Source organism: Ovis canadensis, chromosome 10 (assembly GCF_042477335.2).
Source record: "Ovis canadensis isolate MfBH-ARS-UI-01 breed Bighorn chromosome 10, ARS-UI_OviCan_v2, whole genome shotgun sequence".
NCBI classification, from domain to species: domain Eukaryota; kingdom Metazoa; phylum Chordata; class Mammalia; order Artiodactyla; family Bovidae; genus Ovis; species Ovis canadensis.
This window is the reverse complement of record NC_091254.1, coordinates 91,116,133-91,136,131: the sequence shown is the minus strand read 5'-3', so window position 1 is coordinate 91,136,131 and position 19,999 is coordinate 91,116,133. Positions and strand designations below refer to the sequence as shown.

The window sequence follows — 19,999 nt, the reverse complement described above, 5'->3', positions numbered from 1 at the left end:
GGGGAAAGTGAAGGAGGGATAACCTGGGAGATTGGGAACTTCCCTGGCGGTCCAGTGGTTAAGACTCCACACTTCCACTGCAGAGGGCGCGGATTCAATCCTTGGGCGCAGAACTGAGATTCCACGTGCTGCATGGCACGGCACACACACAAAAAAACTGGGAGACTGAGATTGACATACGCACACTACTATATATAAAATAGATCACTAATAAGGACCTGCTGTATAGCACAGGGAACTGTACTCAGTACTCTGTAAGGACCTGTATGGGAACAGAATCTGAACAGAATGGATATATGTATGTGTGAACTGACTCCCTTTGCTGAATCACTGGAACTGACACAACATTGTAAATCAACTGTACTCCAATAAATTAAAACAAAAAAGGTTTGCAGTAAACCTCTAAATTGGGCACCTGCTTAGATGATGCTTTGGGGGAGCACTTCCATGTAACTGGATTCTGCTGATAACTTGCCAGCCTCCTTCCTTTTGTATGGCCAGCTGTACGACTGGGAAGTTCCACGCTGTCCAGCAGCTGTCAATGTTGAGTTCACTGACTCAGGCTAGAGCCATCCATTGAAAGGAGCTTACTAAAATTACCTCCTCACTGCTTCTGCCCTGATTGTTCCAAACCGTTATCTTCTGCTGAATTGAAATCCTGTGCTAAACCCTCTAACCGACACTGACAAGTTAATTTTCCTAAATCCCTTCTGTAATTCCTGATATAGTTCTCCCCTTTGCCAGAATAACACGTGATTATGAGTAAGTTCAGCATATATTTATGTATCATATTGTTCCATGAAATTTTATGACTTTGGGACTAACACTATTTCTTGGAGAATGGGATGCTGGCCTGTAACAATTCACAATGTTAACAATGTTCATGTTAGCATGTGAATGTTAACATTCACAGACAATGTAACCAAGGCATTTGCTCCCAGGAGAACTAGATTCAGGAATTCTGGTAGGAAAGATCAGTAGGAATATCGGTGTTTATACATAATCACATAATAATTTGCCAAATCATTTTTAGTGCCTTTTAGTGGCTTTGAAAAGCACATGGCTTTCCCACCAGGTGATTAATAACGCACAGGGATCCAACTGCATATTTACTATAAATTATGATCATTTAAACAGATTGTTCCATCTGTCTTTTGATAGCAAATGTAAAGTTAGTAAAGTGATTAATTGTATTTATGTGTAATTAGGCAATCTACTCAAATGCATTTCAGGCGTTTATTGGTAGTTCCCTGATTTAAAAAAAGAAAACAGAAAAGGCCACTTTGATATGAATTACGTTCCTTCACTTGGAATGAAAGTCTGAAAACACAGGTGAGGGAGAGGTGGACCCTGGGTTCTGGCCACCGCTCCCTCTGTTAACACAACTGCCGAGCCAGGCTGCAGGGAAGCCTTCAGATGGACCCATGGAGTTTCAGTTTCTCTAAGACTCTGCCTGGGGGAGGGGGCAGCTGCTGGACTTCCTCCTTGTGCTGCAGGGGCCCGGCTGAGAAGCCAGGGCTGGAGATTAATTGCCTCTTATGGGACTTGTGGCCAGGATCTGGGTCCTTTGGCCGCCTGAGGCCGACCCTGCCGAGGAACTGTGGTCCTGGGAGACCCAGAAGAATCCTGTTGATCTCTGAGATCCAGGCAAGGAATCTCCCAAAGAGCTGAATTACTTGCAGGAATGGATTCCACCCGCCTGGGATGGAATCCTGACACAAAGCAGCTTCTTCCTCCTTCTTGTTGTTGTTCAGTCATGGAGTTGTGTCCAATTCTGCAACCCCGTGGACTGCAGCATGCCAGGCTTCTCTGTCCTTCACTATCTCCCAGAGTGTGCTCAAGTTCATGTCCATTGAGTAGGTGATGCTATCCAACCATCTCATCCTTGGCGGCGCCCTTCTCCTTTTGCCTTCCCCCTGCTGCCCAGCCAAGGGGCCGTAGGGTTATAGGTCATTTATCATCAAAATGGGGAGGGAGGTGGGAGGGGGGTTCAGGATTGGGAACTCATGTACACCTGTGGTGGATTCATGTCAATGTATAGCAAAACCAATACAGTATTGTAAAGTAAAATGATAATAATAATAATCATCTCACCACTGTTGAGAGCATTAAAGACAAATAAACAAAACATATAGCAGTGAGCAAGCAAAGAAAAATATTCTCACACAAAGGGACTCAGAAAATGAAGATGGAATTTGAAATCCAAGATGAATATGTACAGAAATTTCCCAATCAAGTAGAATGGATAAGCCAGAGAAGAGGGTCCCCCCCCCCCCCCCCGCCCAGTGTCTCAAAGATAGTTAATTAAGGCAAAAAACAGACCTTCTGAACTTTGAGTAACATGTTCCAAAAAATGAGCTGAAAAGGGCATGGTCGTTGATGAGAGCTAATTATATGAGAGAACAAATGGGCAAAAATAAAGAAAGGGTAGAAATCAAGAGGGAAGATCAAGAGTCTAAACTTGATTTTGGAATAATTGGAGTCCCTGAAGAACAAAGGGAAATGCAAGAGTAATAATAAACGAGAGAAGAAAATGTTCCTAAACTGAGGCGTTTCTGTCCCACTCTGTAGTTCCATGGACTGTAGCCCGCCAGGCTCCTCCGTCCATGGGATTCTCCAGGCAAGAACACTGGAGTGGGTTGCCATGCCCTCCTCCAGGGTTCTGACCCAGTGAGCGAACCCATGTCTCGTGCATCTCCTACATTGACAGGCACGTTCTTTACCACTGGCTCCACCTGGGGCTTGATAAAAAAGCAATAATTACTATTCAAGAAGCTAGAATTGGGACTTCTTGCCTGGCAGACCAGTGGTTAGGACTGCAAGCTTCCACTGCAGAGGGCACAGTTCAATCCCTGGTTGTAGAACTAAGGTCACGTAAGCCACGCAGTGTGGAAAAAAAAAAAAAAGTCTTTGGTAGATGATCTCAGAAAGAGCAAAATTTAGGAAGAGGTGTGGTAGCATGAGGAGTCGGGGTGAAGGGTGGATACTGTGCAGTTTGCAGGTTGGTGAGCGTGTGAGGAGAGTGAAAGAGGAGAGCGAAAAAGTTGGCCTAAAGCTCAACATTCAGAAAATGAAGATCATGGCATCCGGTCCCCTCACTTCATGGGAAACAGAGGGGGAAACAGTGGAAACAGTGTCAGGCTTTATTTTGGGGGCTCCAGAATCACTGCAGATGGTGACTGCAGCCATGAAATTAAAAGACGCTTACTCCTTGGAAGAGAAGTTATGACCAACCTAGATAGTATATTCAAAAGCAGAGACATTACTTTGCCAACAAAGATCCGTCTAGTCAAGGCTATGGTTTTTCCTGTGGTCATGTATGGATGTGAGAGTTGGAGTGTGAAGAAAGCTGAGTGCCGAAGAATTGGTACTTTTGAACTGTGGTGTTGGAGAAGACTCTCTAGAGTCCCTTGGACTTCAAGGAGATCCAACCAGTCCATTCTGAAAGAGATCAGCCCTGGGATTTCTTTGGAAGGAATGATGCTAAAGCTGAAACTCCAGTACTTTGGCCACCTCATGCAAAGAGTTGACTCATTGGAAAAGACTCTGATGCTGGGAGGGATTGGGGGCGGGAGGAGAAGGGGACGACCGAGGATGAGATGGCTGGATGGCATCACCAACTCGATGGACGTGAGTCTGAGTGAACTCTGGGAGTTGGTGATGGACAGGGAGGCCTGGTGAGCTACGATTCAAAAGAGTCAGACACAACTGAGCAACTGAACTGAACTGAAGGGTGTGAGGGAAGAGTGAGCAAGCCCTTTTGTGCAGGAGAGGAGTTTGCAATTATTTAATTTGGATGCAATAATAAAAAGGTATAGGTTAATGTATGACAGTCGAGCCTTAAACTGGGAGATTAGAAAAATAGAGTCTAAATAAACAAGGAAGAAAAAAGACATTAACAATGATTTTCCCAAGCCAGAAAAGACAAGAAAAAGTTAAAAGATAAATATCAATGACACACAATAAACTAAAGACATAAGACTAGGTATACCTTTGGCACGCTAAATGTAAGAAGGCTAAATTTTCCTATTAAAAATCGTAGAAAATATGCCCTTACAGAAGAAATGGTTGATTACAGACTGGGGCAAAGAAGGTTCAAGATTTTTTTTTTAATCATAGAAAATATGATCCTGTTTAAACACAAAATAAATAGCTTATTGATTTTAGGAAACACATAGAACATGGTCCCCAGAAGTGGCTGAAAATTATCTATGAAATTATTAAGAGTAATACCTAGAATAGTAAAACATTTAAAATGCTTAGCAGAACATGCAAAAATTAGAAGAATATTCTCAACGTCAAAAAAGTGTTTTGACATGAATGCAGAACTCCTAGGGGGCACTAGGGCCAGTAGCTGCCCTGAGGGTGTCTGCATGTTCTTATCACCTAGAACATGCCTTACTAAGAGCTGTAACCTGGATAGAAGGCGGGGCTATATAGCATCAGGACACATGAGGTCTTTACCTCTGTGAGAGAAGGAATATGTCCCTCCATCAAAAGGAAGTCGTGAGGAAAACTTCAGTCATGATCCTGACTCCAGAAGAATAGAAAAAGAGTATGCTTTACTTTAAATCAGTCAGCACATGCCTGCCCACATGGGATTGAAATTCAAAGTCACTTTACTTTCAGGTCTGGGAAATGTCCACCGGGAAGTTGATTTAAAGGGGTACCAAATTTTAAGATACCTCATGTTGCCTGGCCAACCAGTTCTTTCTGGGGAAAATAAAAAAAGAAGTACAGGTCTTGAAAATTTAGAGGAAATTAATGAAATAATACCTCTCAGAAACAATTAATACTTTTACGTGCTTCTCTGATCACTGAAGATACATTTGGTCTGTGATGTTCTAGTTGGTATATTTTAAAACCATCTTTTTAATAAAATTTCGTTCTAGATTTTTATGTAACATATCTTCTCATTTTTTTATGCTAGTGATGAAAATTCATGCACTAACAAACACATGACCTATTTTGAAATAAATTGAGGGTTGATTTTAATTTCACTCTTTTTTCCTCCAGGTGGCTTTCACAGTACTTTTTGATTTGGAAGCACTTCTGAAGATATGGTGCTTGGGATTCACTGGATATATTAGCTCATCTCTCCACAAATTCGAGCTGCTACTCGTAATTGGAACCACTCTTCATGCATATCCAGACCTTTATCATTCCCAGTTCACATACTTTCAGGTAATGCACATAATGCCTGTTTTTCTTTGGAATTGTTTTCTTTCCAGAGAATATACATGCATTCTAACAATTAGATATTGCAACAACCTTAGTAACTACAAACTTGAGATGGGCTCAGTGACATCTTAAATGCCAAAAATAGCACATTCATAAGTCGTAGGGACTTCCTTGGTGGTCCAGAGATTAAAACGCTGAGCTTGTTAATATAGGGGACGCTGGTTTGATTCCTGGTCCGGGAACTAAGATCTCATGTGTGCTGGTATAACCAAAAATAAATGAGGTAAATCAAATATAATGGGCTTCCCTGGCAGTCTAGTGATTAGGACTCTGTACTTCACTGCAGGGAGCACAGGTTCAATCCCTGGTCAGGAAACTAGGATCCTACATATCTCATGGCATGGCAAGAAATAAATTAAAAATTACTGTTTATAAGCTCATAAAAATTCATAGTAATAAATGGAGGTGTTTTTCATACAGTTCATAAAAAGCACAGTACAATAGACATACATGTTTAATATTCACATGAGGATAATAATCTGAGCATGCATATTAAATTTTGAAATTGATATATGACTTTATATATGACTTTAATTCCAAGAGTAGACCTCCCTCCTTAATAAGCCTAAATTTGTTTGCTCAACAGTACTTGAAATTGAAACAATAAAAAATAAAACTTACCTTTACAGAGTATAGTCATACTTTATTATTTTAAAATGCCTATAAATTCCCTTGTGATCATTAAATTATAATATCTGTAATTTTTACTTAATAATAACTGGGTATCTATTATTTTTAAGTGCATTATATTAAATCATATTACTTCATAATTGTTCAGTAAACAAAAGTGAGTATTAATGTTATGTTCTTTGTTAGCAATAACCATGTGCTGAGTGATATTTTAAATACTTGGTCAAAATATATGTATATGGGATATCCTAATTTTAAAAATCTCAAATATAGTCATTTGTGAGTCGAAATTTGGTCATTTGTATAATTTGTCATGTAAATGTCAGAAGTTGCATTGTCTCCTTAATAGATATTTTCAAGAGTTGGAGAATTAAATGGCAGGAGAATTTCTAAAAACTATGCAGAGAAAGAAGATTCTGATTCCTTAGATGAAAGAAAATACATTCCAACTTCACTGATGAACTTATTTATTGGTGGTACCGAAGCTGTCATATTCAGAGCAATATTAACTTCAACTGCCAGATTGCAACCTGAAACTGAATACTTCTGATACCTAGAAGAAAGGACATGAAAATACAATTCACAAAAACGAAAAACATATCCCACAAACACACACAAAAAACTGAGTCTCCAGTAATCACAGCCAAGCATATTGAACTCACAGAGGGCATCATGGTTTGAGCTTTCAGTACTGTCAACATCTTTGATCGAAAATCCCTTGTCACTTGTTGGGTTATATCCTCAGGCTTGGTTATCATAAGTGAGATGGCTGGGGCAGGAGGCATACACATTCAAAACTCTTGATACAAAATATGCTTTCCAAGCATGTATCATTATATGCTCTTGGGCACTGCTGTCTAGATTCACAGAATCAACATGCACATTTAGTACCTAATGTTAGAGAATCATTGTACATAATTGCAGAAAATATGCCTCATAGTTAAAGCTATAACATATCTTTTTTAATAAACCTGTTAAATTAACCAAATTAAGAAAGACATTGATGCCTCTTTCAGCAAGAATACCAGATAAAATATATTCAGGGCTTGCTTTAAAATTATTCACATTTCTCTCAGATAATTTTTCATTGAAATGTTACAAATAGGTCAAAGTTTTGCAAAGAAAGATATTTAGTCTAGGATTATTGATGAGAGAAAAAAATGGGAAGTGTTTAAATGATAAATGTGAGGAATAGCTTGGTAAGCCATATGGAAATTTGACCATAAAAATGATTATGATGAATAGTGGTAAAGAACCCACCTTCCAGTGCAGGAGACATAAGAGACATGGGTTCAATCCCTCAGTCAGGAAGATCCCTTGGAAAAGAGCTTGGCAACCCACTCCAGTGTTCTTGCCTGGAGAATCCCATTGACAGAGGAGCCTGGAGGGCTACAGTCCATGGGGTCACAAAGAGTCGGACACGACTAAAGCGACTGAGCTCACATAGTAACTTAAAGTATATGATTTTTTTATTTACATAGTATAAAAGTATATAACAGGTATAGCTACAAATCCAGCCTATAAATAACATAGGTAGTATATATATGTTTATAAAATACCTATAAATGAAAAAATGGCTGAAAAGAAATAACCCAAATTATTACAAATTGTTAATAGTCACCATCTCTAGGTTCTTTTCTTCTAGTCTGTTATACACAAAATATCTAAAATTGGCTATAATCATTGTGTGTGTGTGTGTGTGTGTGTGTATATATATATATATATATATATATGTATAGACATATAGCTATAGATATGGTCACATAATGCCTGGCCAGTGAAGTTTGCATTTTTTTTTTCTGGCCATACCATGAAGCTTGTGGGATCTTAGTTCCCCAACTAGGGATTGAACCAAAGCCCACAACAGTGAGTGCACAGGGTCCTAACCATTGGACCGCCAGGAACTTCCCAAAGTTAACAATGTTAATGCCTATATAATTTGTAATAGTTTAATTTTTTGTTAGTAGTTGAGTGATTTTCATTCGTCTCTCTGTATCCATGGCCAAGTTTATATTTTTCTGATGAGATCATTAGACACTGCCTCGTTTAGTCTCTCAAGAAGCTTAGATGTCTCAGGAGTTTTGCAGATTCACAGATGGGGAACCCACTGTCTTGAACAGATTGGTTCTTTATGGGCTGACTTTGATCTCCCTGGTTGGTCTTCAGGCTTGTTTCTCATCTCACTTGACCTTGCTTCATCATGTTGGCAACAGTTCTTCCCAGAGTGGATGTCACATTTTTCATATTTATACAAAGTCGACATTTGAGTGCAAAATGTCTCCCTTTTTATCTTCATCTCTGAGAGTTGATATTCAGTTGAGTTGCTCAGTCATGTCCAACTCTTTATGACCCCATGGACTGCAGCATGCCAGGCTTCCCTGTCCATCAACAACTCCCACAGCTTGCTGAAACTCATGTCCATCAAGTCAGTGATGCCATCCTACCATCTCATCCTCTGTTGTCCCCTTCTCCTCCTGCCGTCAATATTTGTGTACAAAACGTCTCCCTTGTATCAGTTATCTCTGAGAGTTGGTATCACCTGTCTATTTATCCAGGTGGTATTTCCGAAGCGCCTCCTATGTGTCAGGCACAGTTCCAGACTTGAGGGAGAGAGGTGAGCAAGACAGAGAAGATCCCCACCTTGGGAAACTGGCATTCTAGACGGCAAGCATTTCACATGCAAGTTCATGAAGGGAATAGCAGTGCTGGAAATGCGATTCAGAAGGAGCAAGTGGGGTGAAAAGGAGAAGCTGTGGGGTGAGGGTGCTGTTTTGGCTAAGTTTGTCCAAGGAAGCCCTCTTTCAAGAGGGGACATTTGGGCAGAGAAAGAGCAAATCTTGAGAAGGTCTGTGGGGGACACATTCCAGGTAGAGAGAACCACGTGACCCCTGTCTTGAGGGGAACGTGTGCTTGATGGAGTGAACAGAGGCAGCATTGTCCCACTGAAAGTCACAGAATCTTTACATAATGGTGAAGAATCTGCCTGCAGTGCAAGAGACCCAGGTTTGATCCTTGGGTCGGGAAGATCCTCAGGAGAAGTGAATGGCAACCCACTCCAGGCTTTTTGCCTGGAGAATTCCATGGACAGAGGAACCTGGTGGGCTGTAGTTCATGGGTTGCAAAGAGTCGGACCCGACTGAGCGACTAACACTTTCACTTTCATCTCTGGTTCTAACATAGCAGAGTGAGGACACTGGCTGGTACTTTTTGTGCACCTAGGGTGTGCAGACACCCTGCCAAGTTCATGTTTCCATTTGTTTCTTGGTAGATAAAGAATATATGTGTAAACTGCTTCCTTGGAGACTGAGTAACTCACCAAAGACCACACAGCCAGCAACTGGTGGAAACTCATTCCCAAGAGGTTTAATCTCATAGTTCACATTCTTCTATTTTAAAGACTTTTTTTTTTTCCCGATGTGGACCATTTTTAAAGTCATTATTGAATTGGTTACTATATTGTTTCTGTTTTGTGGCTGTGGGACTCATGGGATCTTTGCTCCCCGACCAAGGGTCAAACCCACATTCAAAGGGAAATTTTAACCACTGGAACATCAGAGAAATCCCCTCAGTAGTTCATGTTCTTAACCACGCAGTTTTTACAGTCGTGCCGTGGCTGTGCATCCAGTCCGACTCTATGCAACCCCATGGGCTGTAGCCAGCCAGGCTTCTGCATGGGCAGGCGGATTCTTTGCCACCTGGGAAGCCCAACTTTTACAGTATCTCACTATTAATCAGCAGAGTGACTTTTAGTGACAGACTTAGAAATGTGACCAAGAAAATATGCTTTAAGGACAACCACAGAATGTCCTACTGTGCTTATCTTTGAATGTCTGGTGTACTTTATTTTGCATCTGTTTTAATACAGAATCCAAAGGCTTTATTGGGTAGACAGAGTGAAAAGCAGACTTATCCTCAAATAAATGAAAGGCGTAATTAGAGTCACCGATAAGGATTCTGCCTTGCCACGATGCAGGCTTACCCCCTCTGAAAACGCAGATCAAATCACCAGTGCGGGAATTGTGTTAAGTTCTATTTCTTCCAGCTAGTGAAATACTAATTTATCAAAATCGCACAGATGTACATAGGCTGTTTTCATTAGAATTTGGGACACGATTCAGAATTGCTTAGGCAGTCTTTTAAATATGATTTTAATTCAAGTGGAGGAAACACAGGGTACTGTGAGCGATAGATCAGTTAAATTGTTCCTGTGAACTTTCCTGGACTCAGCTGTTTAACGATTAGATAGTGAATCATTTATGTCTGAGAATAAATAAGTCTGATAAATATGTAAAACTTTTCATATTACTATTCTGGATGTTAATACGAGTGTTACTTTTAATAGTTCTTATGATAAAGCTGTTTGTTATTTGCAAAAATGACCCAAGTGTAATATGCTCTGGTTTGAAAGTCCTTGTTAAAAATTATAATGGGAAAAATTGGTAACTTAAACCTGTCTGTGGTATAAATGTTTAATTTGAACAATATTATTTCTCACATAAATTTTCTTCTTTTTGTGTGTATTGTGTGGTGGGTGGGTGTTCAGTTGCTCAGTCAAGTCTGACTCTTTGCAACCCCATAGACTATAGCCCTCCAGGCTCCTCTGTCCATGGGATTTCCCAGACAAGAATAGTGGAGTGGGTTGCCATTTCCTTCTCCAGGGGAATCTTCCCAACCTAGGGTTTGAACCCACTTCTCCTGTGTCCCCTGCACTGGCAGGAGTTAGATTCTTTACCACCAAGCCACCTGGGAAGTGTTTTAAATGAACATGAATGACATCTACATTTTATCAACTTCTTTAAGCATTTGTCCATTAGTTGCTTAGACATGCAGCTGCAATGTTCTGCAGACAACAGGAATGGGATTCACTGTCAGTACATGTGCAGGGTAAGTTGCTTCAGTCATGTTCGACTCTCTGATATCCTATGGACTATAGCCCACCAGTAGTTCCTGTTAATTCAGAATCTGGTGGTAGGAGATAAGTGTGACTTCAGAGATGGCAAATTCACAGGTATATATGGTATCTCTGGGACTCGGTCTGTATCTCCACTCACCTTTCTTCGGTGTTGGTATAATGCTTAAGCTGTCTTTCTCCATATGGTGGCAAAGAAGGTCCCTAGAAGCTCGGGATTTATATGGCTCTTATAGTAATTCCAGTTGGGGATTAAATATATAGGATACTTCTTCTAGGCCCCACAGAAGTTCTGATGACTGAGGTCATTGTGAATACTCTGGCCAGGCTTGGATCGTGGAGGTCAGGGAGTCCCTACTGGGCCTTATAGATTAAGAGCAGAGTAGAAATGACTTGCCAAAGGAAAATCAGAAGGATTAACAAGCTAGGATTGCTGGAAAAGATCCAAACTCATGTTTTTATTTGTGTAAAAATTTTAATATAAGCTTTTAAAGTTTTCCCTTTTCCTTACCGTATTCTGTTTTTTCCTGAGAAGCCTTCAAAGATACCTTAAGTTCGTATTGATATTGAACCATCTTGAACTACTGTTTCAATTATCATCTTTCATTTATACCAAAACCACAATTTTTCTATTTTAACATCTCTAAACTGGAATCTGTCTTCCCTGGTGACTCAGATGGTAAAGATTCTGCCTGTAAGGCAGGAGACCCCAGTTCGATCCCGGGTAGGGAAGATCACTTGGAGAAGAAAACAGTAACCCAAGCCATTATTCTTGCCTGGAGAATTCCATGGACAGAAGGGCCTGGCAGGCTGCTACAGTCCATGGGGTCCCAAAGGGTCAGATGCGACTCAATGACTAACACTTTCAAATTGGGATCTGCCTTCTAATCAGTGATGTGTTATACTTAAATCAGCAGCATTTTCAATTTCTTAACAGCACATAAAAAAAAAATCAATGGCATCTTAGACTTGTAGAAAAACATTACTTTTCCTTACTTTATACTTCAACTTTTAATTATATTCTACTTTATGCTTTTAATCTTATACCCTTAAGAGCTATGCCTTTGTATTATATTAACACTCAGTGTGTAATAGGAATAGCCATTGAATCTTATTTGTCCAACACTGTGTTTGGCACGTAATAGTATTTTTTAAGTGAATGAGAAAATTACTTACGTGTGGGAGTTTTTGCATATATATTCAAAACATGTAAACGTGTGTTTAGATAACCAGCTAAGCACAAGGTTCTAAAAAGTTCTAAAAAATAATGAAGTTCTAAAAATACAGGGCTTGGATAAGATTGATGTGTGTTTTCTCCAGTTGGTGAGTGAGTGAAAGTCATTCAGTTGTGTCCTTCTCTTTGTGACCCCATGGGCTGAAATCCACCCCCCCCCCACCCCCGCCAACTCAACTCCTCTGTCCATGGAATTCTCCAGGCAAGAATAATGGAATGGGCTGCCATTTCCTTCTCTGAGGGGATCTTTCTGACCTGGGGATCAAAACCAAGTCTCCTGCATTGCAGGCGAATTCTTTACCATCTGAGCCCCCAGGGAAGCCACCTGTTCCCTGTGGTCATACAGAAAGCCAGCCTATTGGGTTGGTTTGAAGCTGTCACCTTTTATATGAAGCTTTTATTTCTGATCCAAATGGGCAACTCCAGTTATTCTCATTGCCCAGCTAGAGGAGGGTATAACAAGTGTCCAGGCCAAATGTATTTAATTTCATGGTTCCTGTTTTGTTCCCATTTAATCCACCTTGTCTGACCATATACTCAGTCTACATCCCAGCATCTCTGAATCTGGAGTTCCTCAAAGAATTCTAAAAATGCACATGCCAAAACTCAATTGCCAGTGAGAGCAAGAAGGAAAGATATAGGAGATTAAAGTGAATGTAAGGATCTGTACTGAACGGAAAGGGTCTGTTAAATCCGTAAAAGTAGACCAGATCAGAGGTTGAGAGCTTCTACAGACTGAACTATACAGAATAAGACACATGTCATTATATTTTGTACCAACTGCTCAGAATAAAAACACTTGAAATATTAAAGAAAAAAATAAGGTGTAAAAATTACTTCCTTTCACATTCCAGAGGTCTGAACCTAATCCACCAGCCACGCTTGTAAGTGGGGCTAGAAAATGCAGCTTATAACCCTGGGCAACTAATTGTTAGGCTACAATTCAGAAAGTTCTATTAATTAAAGGAAGGATAGAATGGGTCTTACGGTAACAGTCTAGCCATGAATAAAGACTCCCTGATGGAAAGATTTTTAGAATTGCTTTATGAATGTACAGTAATCCCTAGGAAGGGCTGTTTTATGACAATGAATATAGCTAGTATTGAATTAATGTTTTTGAACATGACGAAAAATTGTCAGCTTTATTTCAACAATAGTGTTAATTAATGCCACTTTGAATTATCATAGCATATGTTAAAACAGTGAGTTGTCACCATTTTCCTGCCTTCATTCCTTTGGGATTTGTTGAGTTCTTATTGTACAGCAGGCACTGAACTAGGCTAATATCGTAGCTCTTGAAGTGTTTCATCACTAAATACTCAGATGGAAAATGCGATTTTATACAGTGCTATAAAAAATGAGATTTTAGTATGAACTTATTTAAGATTCAGCGTTAACGGTCGAGTGTGTGTGTTTTTCGCTCCTACAACAGGTTCTTCGGGTCGTTCGGCTTATTAAGATCTCACCTGCATTAGAAGACTTTGTGTACAAGATCTTTGGTCCTGGGAAAAAGCTTGGGAGTCTGGTTGTGTTCACCGCCAGCCTCTTGATCGTTATGTCGGCGATCAGCCTGCAGATGTTCTGCTTTGTCGAAGAGCTGGATCGATTCACGACATTCCCAAGGGTAAGAACAAAAAATGCAGTCAGTGTAATTCAGTTGCTTTTATTTTAGTAATAATGCTTAACGTCAATGTCATTTCACTTTAGCCGAGGCTTAAAAAATAGTGACTTTTTTAATAACTTGGAGTAATTCAGTTTTAATATTCACAGTGGTCTCTTCTACAGAATACAGGTGTCTGAGCACATTTTCAGCATTGTCAGATTATGTGTCAATTCTAAAATTCTGGAAACAATCTAATAGAATGAGATGCAGAAACCAATAAAGATGGATGATAGGGTTCTTAGTACCTATAACTGAAAATATAGCAGAATTTTTAAATTATTAATTTTAAAATGTTTGAAGTTTGCCTTTATGTGTTTGTGAGAGGTAACATTTTAAATCCGTTTTACAGTTCATGTATATTTTATGTCAGGCATAATCTAGAAGAGACTTTTGATTTTCAGTATATAAATTTCATAAATTCTTCAGATTTGAATTGTCTTTAAAAGATCATCTAGTTCCTATCTCTGTATTCTCATTAAGATTCACGTGGGTTGAAAAGAAAGTTAAAAACCAATCAATCAATAAAAAAACTAATCAGTCCCTAATCAGAAGGACCCTGAAATTTAACTCCATGAAGATTTAGAAATATGAAAAAAATATAATGACCAAGACAAAGTTTATCACCATAAACTGAAATAGTAAGGTCTGTTATATGAGAAGAATTGTCTTGGGGTACGAACAACAAATAATACATCCAAAAAAAAAAAGCTCTAAGGGTAAAGTTATCTGTAACATAACAGATAGACTAATATAGCCTGGGTTGTTTTTTTTTTTTTTAATCTTAACAGATAGACTAATAAACTCTGGGTTATTGTTTTGTTTTGTTTTTAATCTTGTACTAAATGTGTTACTCTTCGCCAAGCATCTATTGAGTGTCTATCAAAAACCAGGCAGTCTTGGTGATCCTGAGATATAAATGCAATTCAGTTCCCAGTCTTCAGGAATTCCAGTTGAGAGGCAGGTAATCACTAAGCAAATATCAAGCAGGACGGGCTTTGATAAAGGCAAACACTGGGAACCCAGAGGGAAGGGGCACAACCAGGGGTGGAAAAATCCAGAAAGACTCTGTGGAACAGGAGGTTAGTGAAGAAGAGCAGGATGAAGCCGGATGAAGTGCAGAGAACAGTGTTCTTTCCGGGGCTTGTGCTGAAGGTCTGAAGTGAGCCATGTCTTGTTCCAGAACTTAAAGGAGAAAGAACAGTCGATGTCAAGAGGAGGACATAAAGCCAAGGAACTTTTAAGTGGATGAAAGCATGATCGTGATTAAACGTTGATAGGAGAGTGCAAGGAGGGGGCAACAAAGATGGCGCGAGGTCAGGAGAAGGGCGGCAGGCGGTTTCCAGAGGCAGCTGCAGGGCCCAGCACTGGGACTGCCCTGAGGCAGGTGTTGAGCCGGCAGATGTCGAGGTGGTCTTGGAGGACAGTGAGCCCAAAGTCATGGCGAGCCTTGGTTCACTCACTGCCCCAGTGCAGGCGGCAGGTAAGAGCAGGCATGGCTGCCCGGGTCCCCTTCTACCCACTGGGCAGGGCAGGGTGAGGGGCTGGTGGATCGGCCCTGGTGTGGAGAGGAGAGAGGGGTCTGGGCATTCCCTGGGAGTCCTGAACAAAGCTCCTGCCCTCTTATGGGCCAGGGAGTCGGGGTAAGGGTTGGGGGCATGCCTAGAGGAAGGGCTGGGAGTGAAAACATACTGAGTCAAGGTGGGGAAAAGTGCTGAACACCGCCATGAGAAGCCCCTCCGAGGAGAGGCCAGGAAGCCAGAGACCTGAGCAGGCAGCCTGGGGGCCTGTCTCATTCCCTGAAATTCCCTCCAGAGACTGTGGTGCAGGGCTGTGCCCGAGACCAAGGGGCAGGGCAGCTTCCCTCCCGCAGGGACCTTCCAGGCAAAGCCTGGTCGTTGCCCATGGTCAGGCCGCTTAGGATTGGCCTGGAACCAGACTCCCCTACAGGAAAGCCTGCTCTTCCTCCAGGGACAGAGGGATGCAAGCAAAGATGACAGTGTCGTCATCAAGGCCAGCTTGTCCTAGGCTGCCCCCTCATTGCCCCCTCATGGGGTAAATACAAAGAGCAGCCCGCCATGTTTGTTATCTGTCTTCACCATCCATCCCTCAGGCCTGACTAAGGGTCAGCCATTGTTCTGGGCAAGGGGGTACTAAGTGGAAACAGCCTGTATGTATTTATTGCACAGACCTATCTTAATTTCATAATTTATTTCACTTTTCACCCTTTCTTCTCATTTCACATGACCGATTTTATATCCTTTACCCCAAACCTCTTTTTGGAGTGCAGAATATTCCAGGTATTTTAAGAGTGATATCTCACTCCAGATTGTCTCAATCAGCCCCCTGTAACCAATGCATTAATATTTCTATAGTAGAACATCAGCCTTCAGACAAATAAGGATCAGTTCAGATCAGTTCAGTTACTCAGTCGTGTCCGACTCTTTGCGACCCCATGAACTGCAGCACGCCAGGCCTCCCTGTCCATCACCAACTCCCGGAGTCCACCCAAACCCATGTCCATTTAGTCAATGATGCCAGCTAACCATCTCATCCTCTGTCATCCCCTTCTCGTCCTGGCCCTAATCCTTCCCAGCATTACGGTCTTTTCCAGTGAGTCAACTCTTCACATGAGGTGGCCAAAGTATTGGAGTTTCAGCTTAAGCATCAGTCTTTCCAATGAACACCCAGGACTGGTCTCCTTTAGGATGGACTGGTTGGATCTCCTTGCAGTCCAAGGGACTCTCAAGAGTCTTCTCCAGCATCATAGTTCAAAAGCATCAATTCTTCGGCGCTCAGCTTTCTTCACAGTCCAACTCTCACATCCATACATGACCACTGGAAAAACCATGGCCTTGACTAGATGGACCTTTGTTGACAAAGTAATGTCTCTGCTTTTAAATATGCTATCTAGGTTGTTCATAACTTTCCTTCCAAGGAGTAAGCCTCTTTTATAAATAATATAATAAATAAGTTGTAGGTCAGGTCAGACTTTTGCCACTAAATGAGCTACCAGCAAAACACAACAAAACACCTTTGGATATTTTCAAAGTGTTTTGAGTGTTGAAATTGAAAATAAAAGCTGTGGGCCTGCGTACGAAATCATCCTGGAAAAGAGTCTATACTTCCCACTCCATTACTTTTTAGTTGAGATCAGTCACTCTGTTGTATCTGACTCTTTGTGACCCCATGGACTATAGCCCTCTAGGCTCCTATGTCCATGGGATTTTCCAGAGAAGAATACTAGAGTAGGTTCCCATAAGACACCAAACAAATTATACTTTAAATTTTTTTTTACATCTACAATATAGGCAAAATGGGACTTCCCTGGCGGTCCAGTGGCTAAGACTTTGCCTTCCAATGTAGAGGGTGTAGGTTGGATCCTCGGTCAGGCAGCTAAGATCCCACATGCCACGTGGTCAAAAAATAAAACAGAAGCAGTATCGTGCCAAATTCAATAACTTCAAAAATGGTCCACATCAAAAAATCTTAAAATACTGGCAAAAATGATATTTTTCTCATCGTATTGTGTGTGTTGAATTATATATAAACAATCCAACCCTGGGCTTAGAAAGCATTAGAAAAAAAAAAAGTGACATCCTATATAATATATTTGAAATTGGCATAATACAGAGGCTACTCAATATTAAAAACAAGGCTGCTTTAGATCCCTTGGGATTTGCTCTGTTTCTCTAGCTATAATAGTAATCAAGGAACATTGCATTTTCAGATCTCCCAATTACTCAATTGTGCTTCTCTGCCTGATTACTGTGACCATCTTAATGAAAGCAGCCAGTGACTAGGGAGCCCCTTAATCAGTTTTCCAGCAGCTGACAGTGTTGACACAGGAAGGGACTGGCTTTCTCCTTGCATATGGATGCAGTTAAGAGTGAAGTAAGCCAGAAAGAAAAACACCAATACAGTATACTAACACATATATATGGAATTTAGGAAGATGGCAATGACGACCCTGTATGCAAGACAGGGAAAGAGACACAGATGTGTATAACGGACCTTTGGACTCAGAGGGAGAGGGAGAGGGTGGGATGATTTGGGAGAATGACATTCTAACATGTATACTATCATATAAGAATTGAATCGCCAGTCTATGTCTGACGCAGGATGCAGCATGCTAGGGGCTGGTGCATGGGGATGACCCAGAGAGATGTTATGGGGAGGGAGGTGGGAGGGGGGTTCATGTTTGGGAACGCATGTAAGAATTAAAGATATTAAAATTTTAAAACTAAAAAACTAAAATAAATAAATAAATAAATAAAACCACTTAGATAGCATTGCCAAAAAAATAAAAAAATAAATCCCTGAAACCTAGTCAGATTTTACAAGAAATGTTAACAGTATTACAATTACAAAAAGCAGTCATTATCATTCCAAGTCAAAGCACCATCCACTGGTGACACTTGCCTGATAGGAAGGGATCAAGAAAGATGGTTATAAACACAAGCCAGCTATGCTTGATTTCTGTGGTCTTGCTTTCTTTCCTGCTCATGAGATGTGTCTCTCTGTACTCAGTGCTTGGGTGTTGAGGTGTGTGCTAAGTCACTTCAGCCGTGTCCAACTCTTGGCAACCCCATGGACTATAGCCCACCAGGTTCCTCTGTCCATGGAACTCTCCAGGCAAGAATAATGGAGTGGGTTGACATTTCCTTCTCCAGGTGACCCTCCCCATCCAAGGATCGAACCCCAGTCTTCTGCATTGCAGACAGTTTCTTTACCGACCAAGCTACCAGGGAAACCCAGCATTTGTGCCTGAAAGATCAGTATTGGGGCTGTTTTCTGGAAGCTGACCTTGACGCAGCCATCCAGGGCAGGTATAGTCTCCCCAGGGAAACAGGACTAGATGTAAAACCAAACCCTGATTTGGCTGGATCTGATTGTGTCTTGGGCTCCAGCAACCTTCCGTGAGATGCCTTTAGGAGGAGCTGACATGGACACAAAAGCTGGTTTCCCGTCCAAATCCCAGGAAGAGAGCCCTGGATGGACAGAGGGACGGTGAGACAACAGCAACCTGGGAAAACTCAGTGACTGCCCAGCGCCTTGACCCTCTGATGCAGCTCCACCCACGCGGAAAACCCAGTGCTTCCTGAACTGAAAGGATGCTAAAGGGATTAGCATTATTCCGCCAGTTCCCCATGGGTCTCCTTGCCTAGCACTGCAGCTCATTCTCCATTTGCATTAAAGCTGCAAATCTGCACCTTCTTAGGTATGAATTCGGAGAAGGCAATGGCACCCCACTCCAGTACTCTTGCCTGGAAAATCCCAGGGACGGAGGAGCCTGATGGGCTGCAGTCCATGGGGTCGCTAAGAGTCGGACACGACTGAGTGACTTCACTTTCACTTTTCACTTTCATGCATTGGAGAAGGAAATGGCAACCCACTCCAGTGTTCTTGCCTGGAGGATCCCAGGGACGGGGGACCCTGGTGGGCTGCCGTCTGTGGGGTCGCACAGAGTCGGACACGACTGAAGAGACTTAGCAGCAGTAGCAGCAGCAGGTATGAATTATCTCGTGCCATTCCCCCATTTAAAGTGCTTCAAGATCCTCCTTTCCCTCAAGATAACAATCATTTTAATAGGGTTTTCAGTATCTTTTCATCTCTGGCCCCACTTACCTCTTTGGACTCAGATTTCAGGATTTCCTGCAGCATCCCTTTCAAAGGCAGAGATGGTGTCTGTCTTTTTTTTTTTTTTTTTAATGCTGTGAGTCATGTGAAATCTTAGCTCCCCAACCAGAAATCGAACCCGCAGTCCCTGCGGTGGAAGCTCAGAGTTTTAACCACTAGACCACCAGGGAAGTCCATCCTGATGGTGTCCGTCTTGCTCATTTAAACCCTCCATGTTCCACACAACCATTGCCACAGGGTAGCTGGTGAATAGACGTTTGAATGAAGAATGAATAATGATGCTGGACCAAAGCAAACCTCTCTGATCCTCCCACGCCTTATCAGCTCAGCAGGGCAGATTCCTTCTTCACTGTTGTCCACAGCTCTGGGAACCCCCTTAGCCTCCATCATGCCCCTCACCCTTCTCCCATCAGGAGTGTTAGCATAATTCTGTCAGAATGCTTTGGCTCCCAGTAGTAGAAAATTGACTCCAACCGACTTAAACAATTAGGAAATTCATGTCACAAAATTCAAGAGATTAGGTAGACTTTAGGAAGCCAGGACTCTGAATCTTCCATGGAAATTCTCTCAGGTGTTGTCATGGGTTGACACGTGCCCCTAAAGACATGCTGAAGGTCTAACCCCCAGGATCCCAAAAATGTGGCCTTATCTGGAAATAGAAGTGATCAGGTTAAAACAAGATCAT

At 41.5% G+C, this 19,999-nt stretch overlaps 1 protein-coding gene across 1 annotated transcript in view; it reads left to right on the top strand.

Moving 5' to 3' along the window:
* NALCN (sodium leak channel, non-selective) overlaps positions 1-19,999 on the top strand; it is a 303,444-nt gene that overhangs the window by 131,056 nt on the left and 152,389 nt on the right. The window contains exons 12-13 of the mRNA XM_069601972.1: positions 5,017-5,184; positions 13,447-13,638. Coding sequence (XP_069458073.1) covers positions 5,017-5,184; positions 13,447-13,638 — 360 coding nt within the window. The remainder of the gene's footprint in view (positions 1-5,016; positions 5,185-13,446; positions 13,639-19,999) is intronic.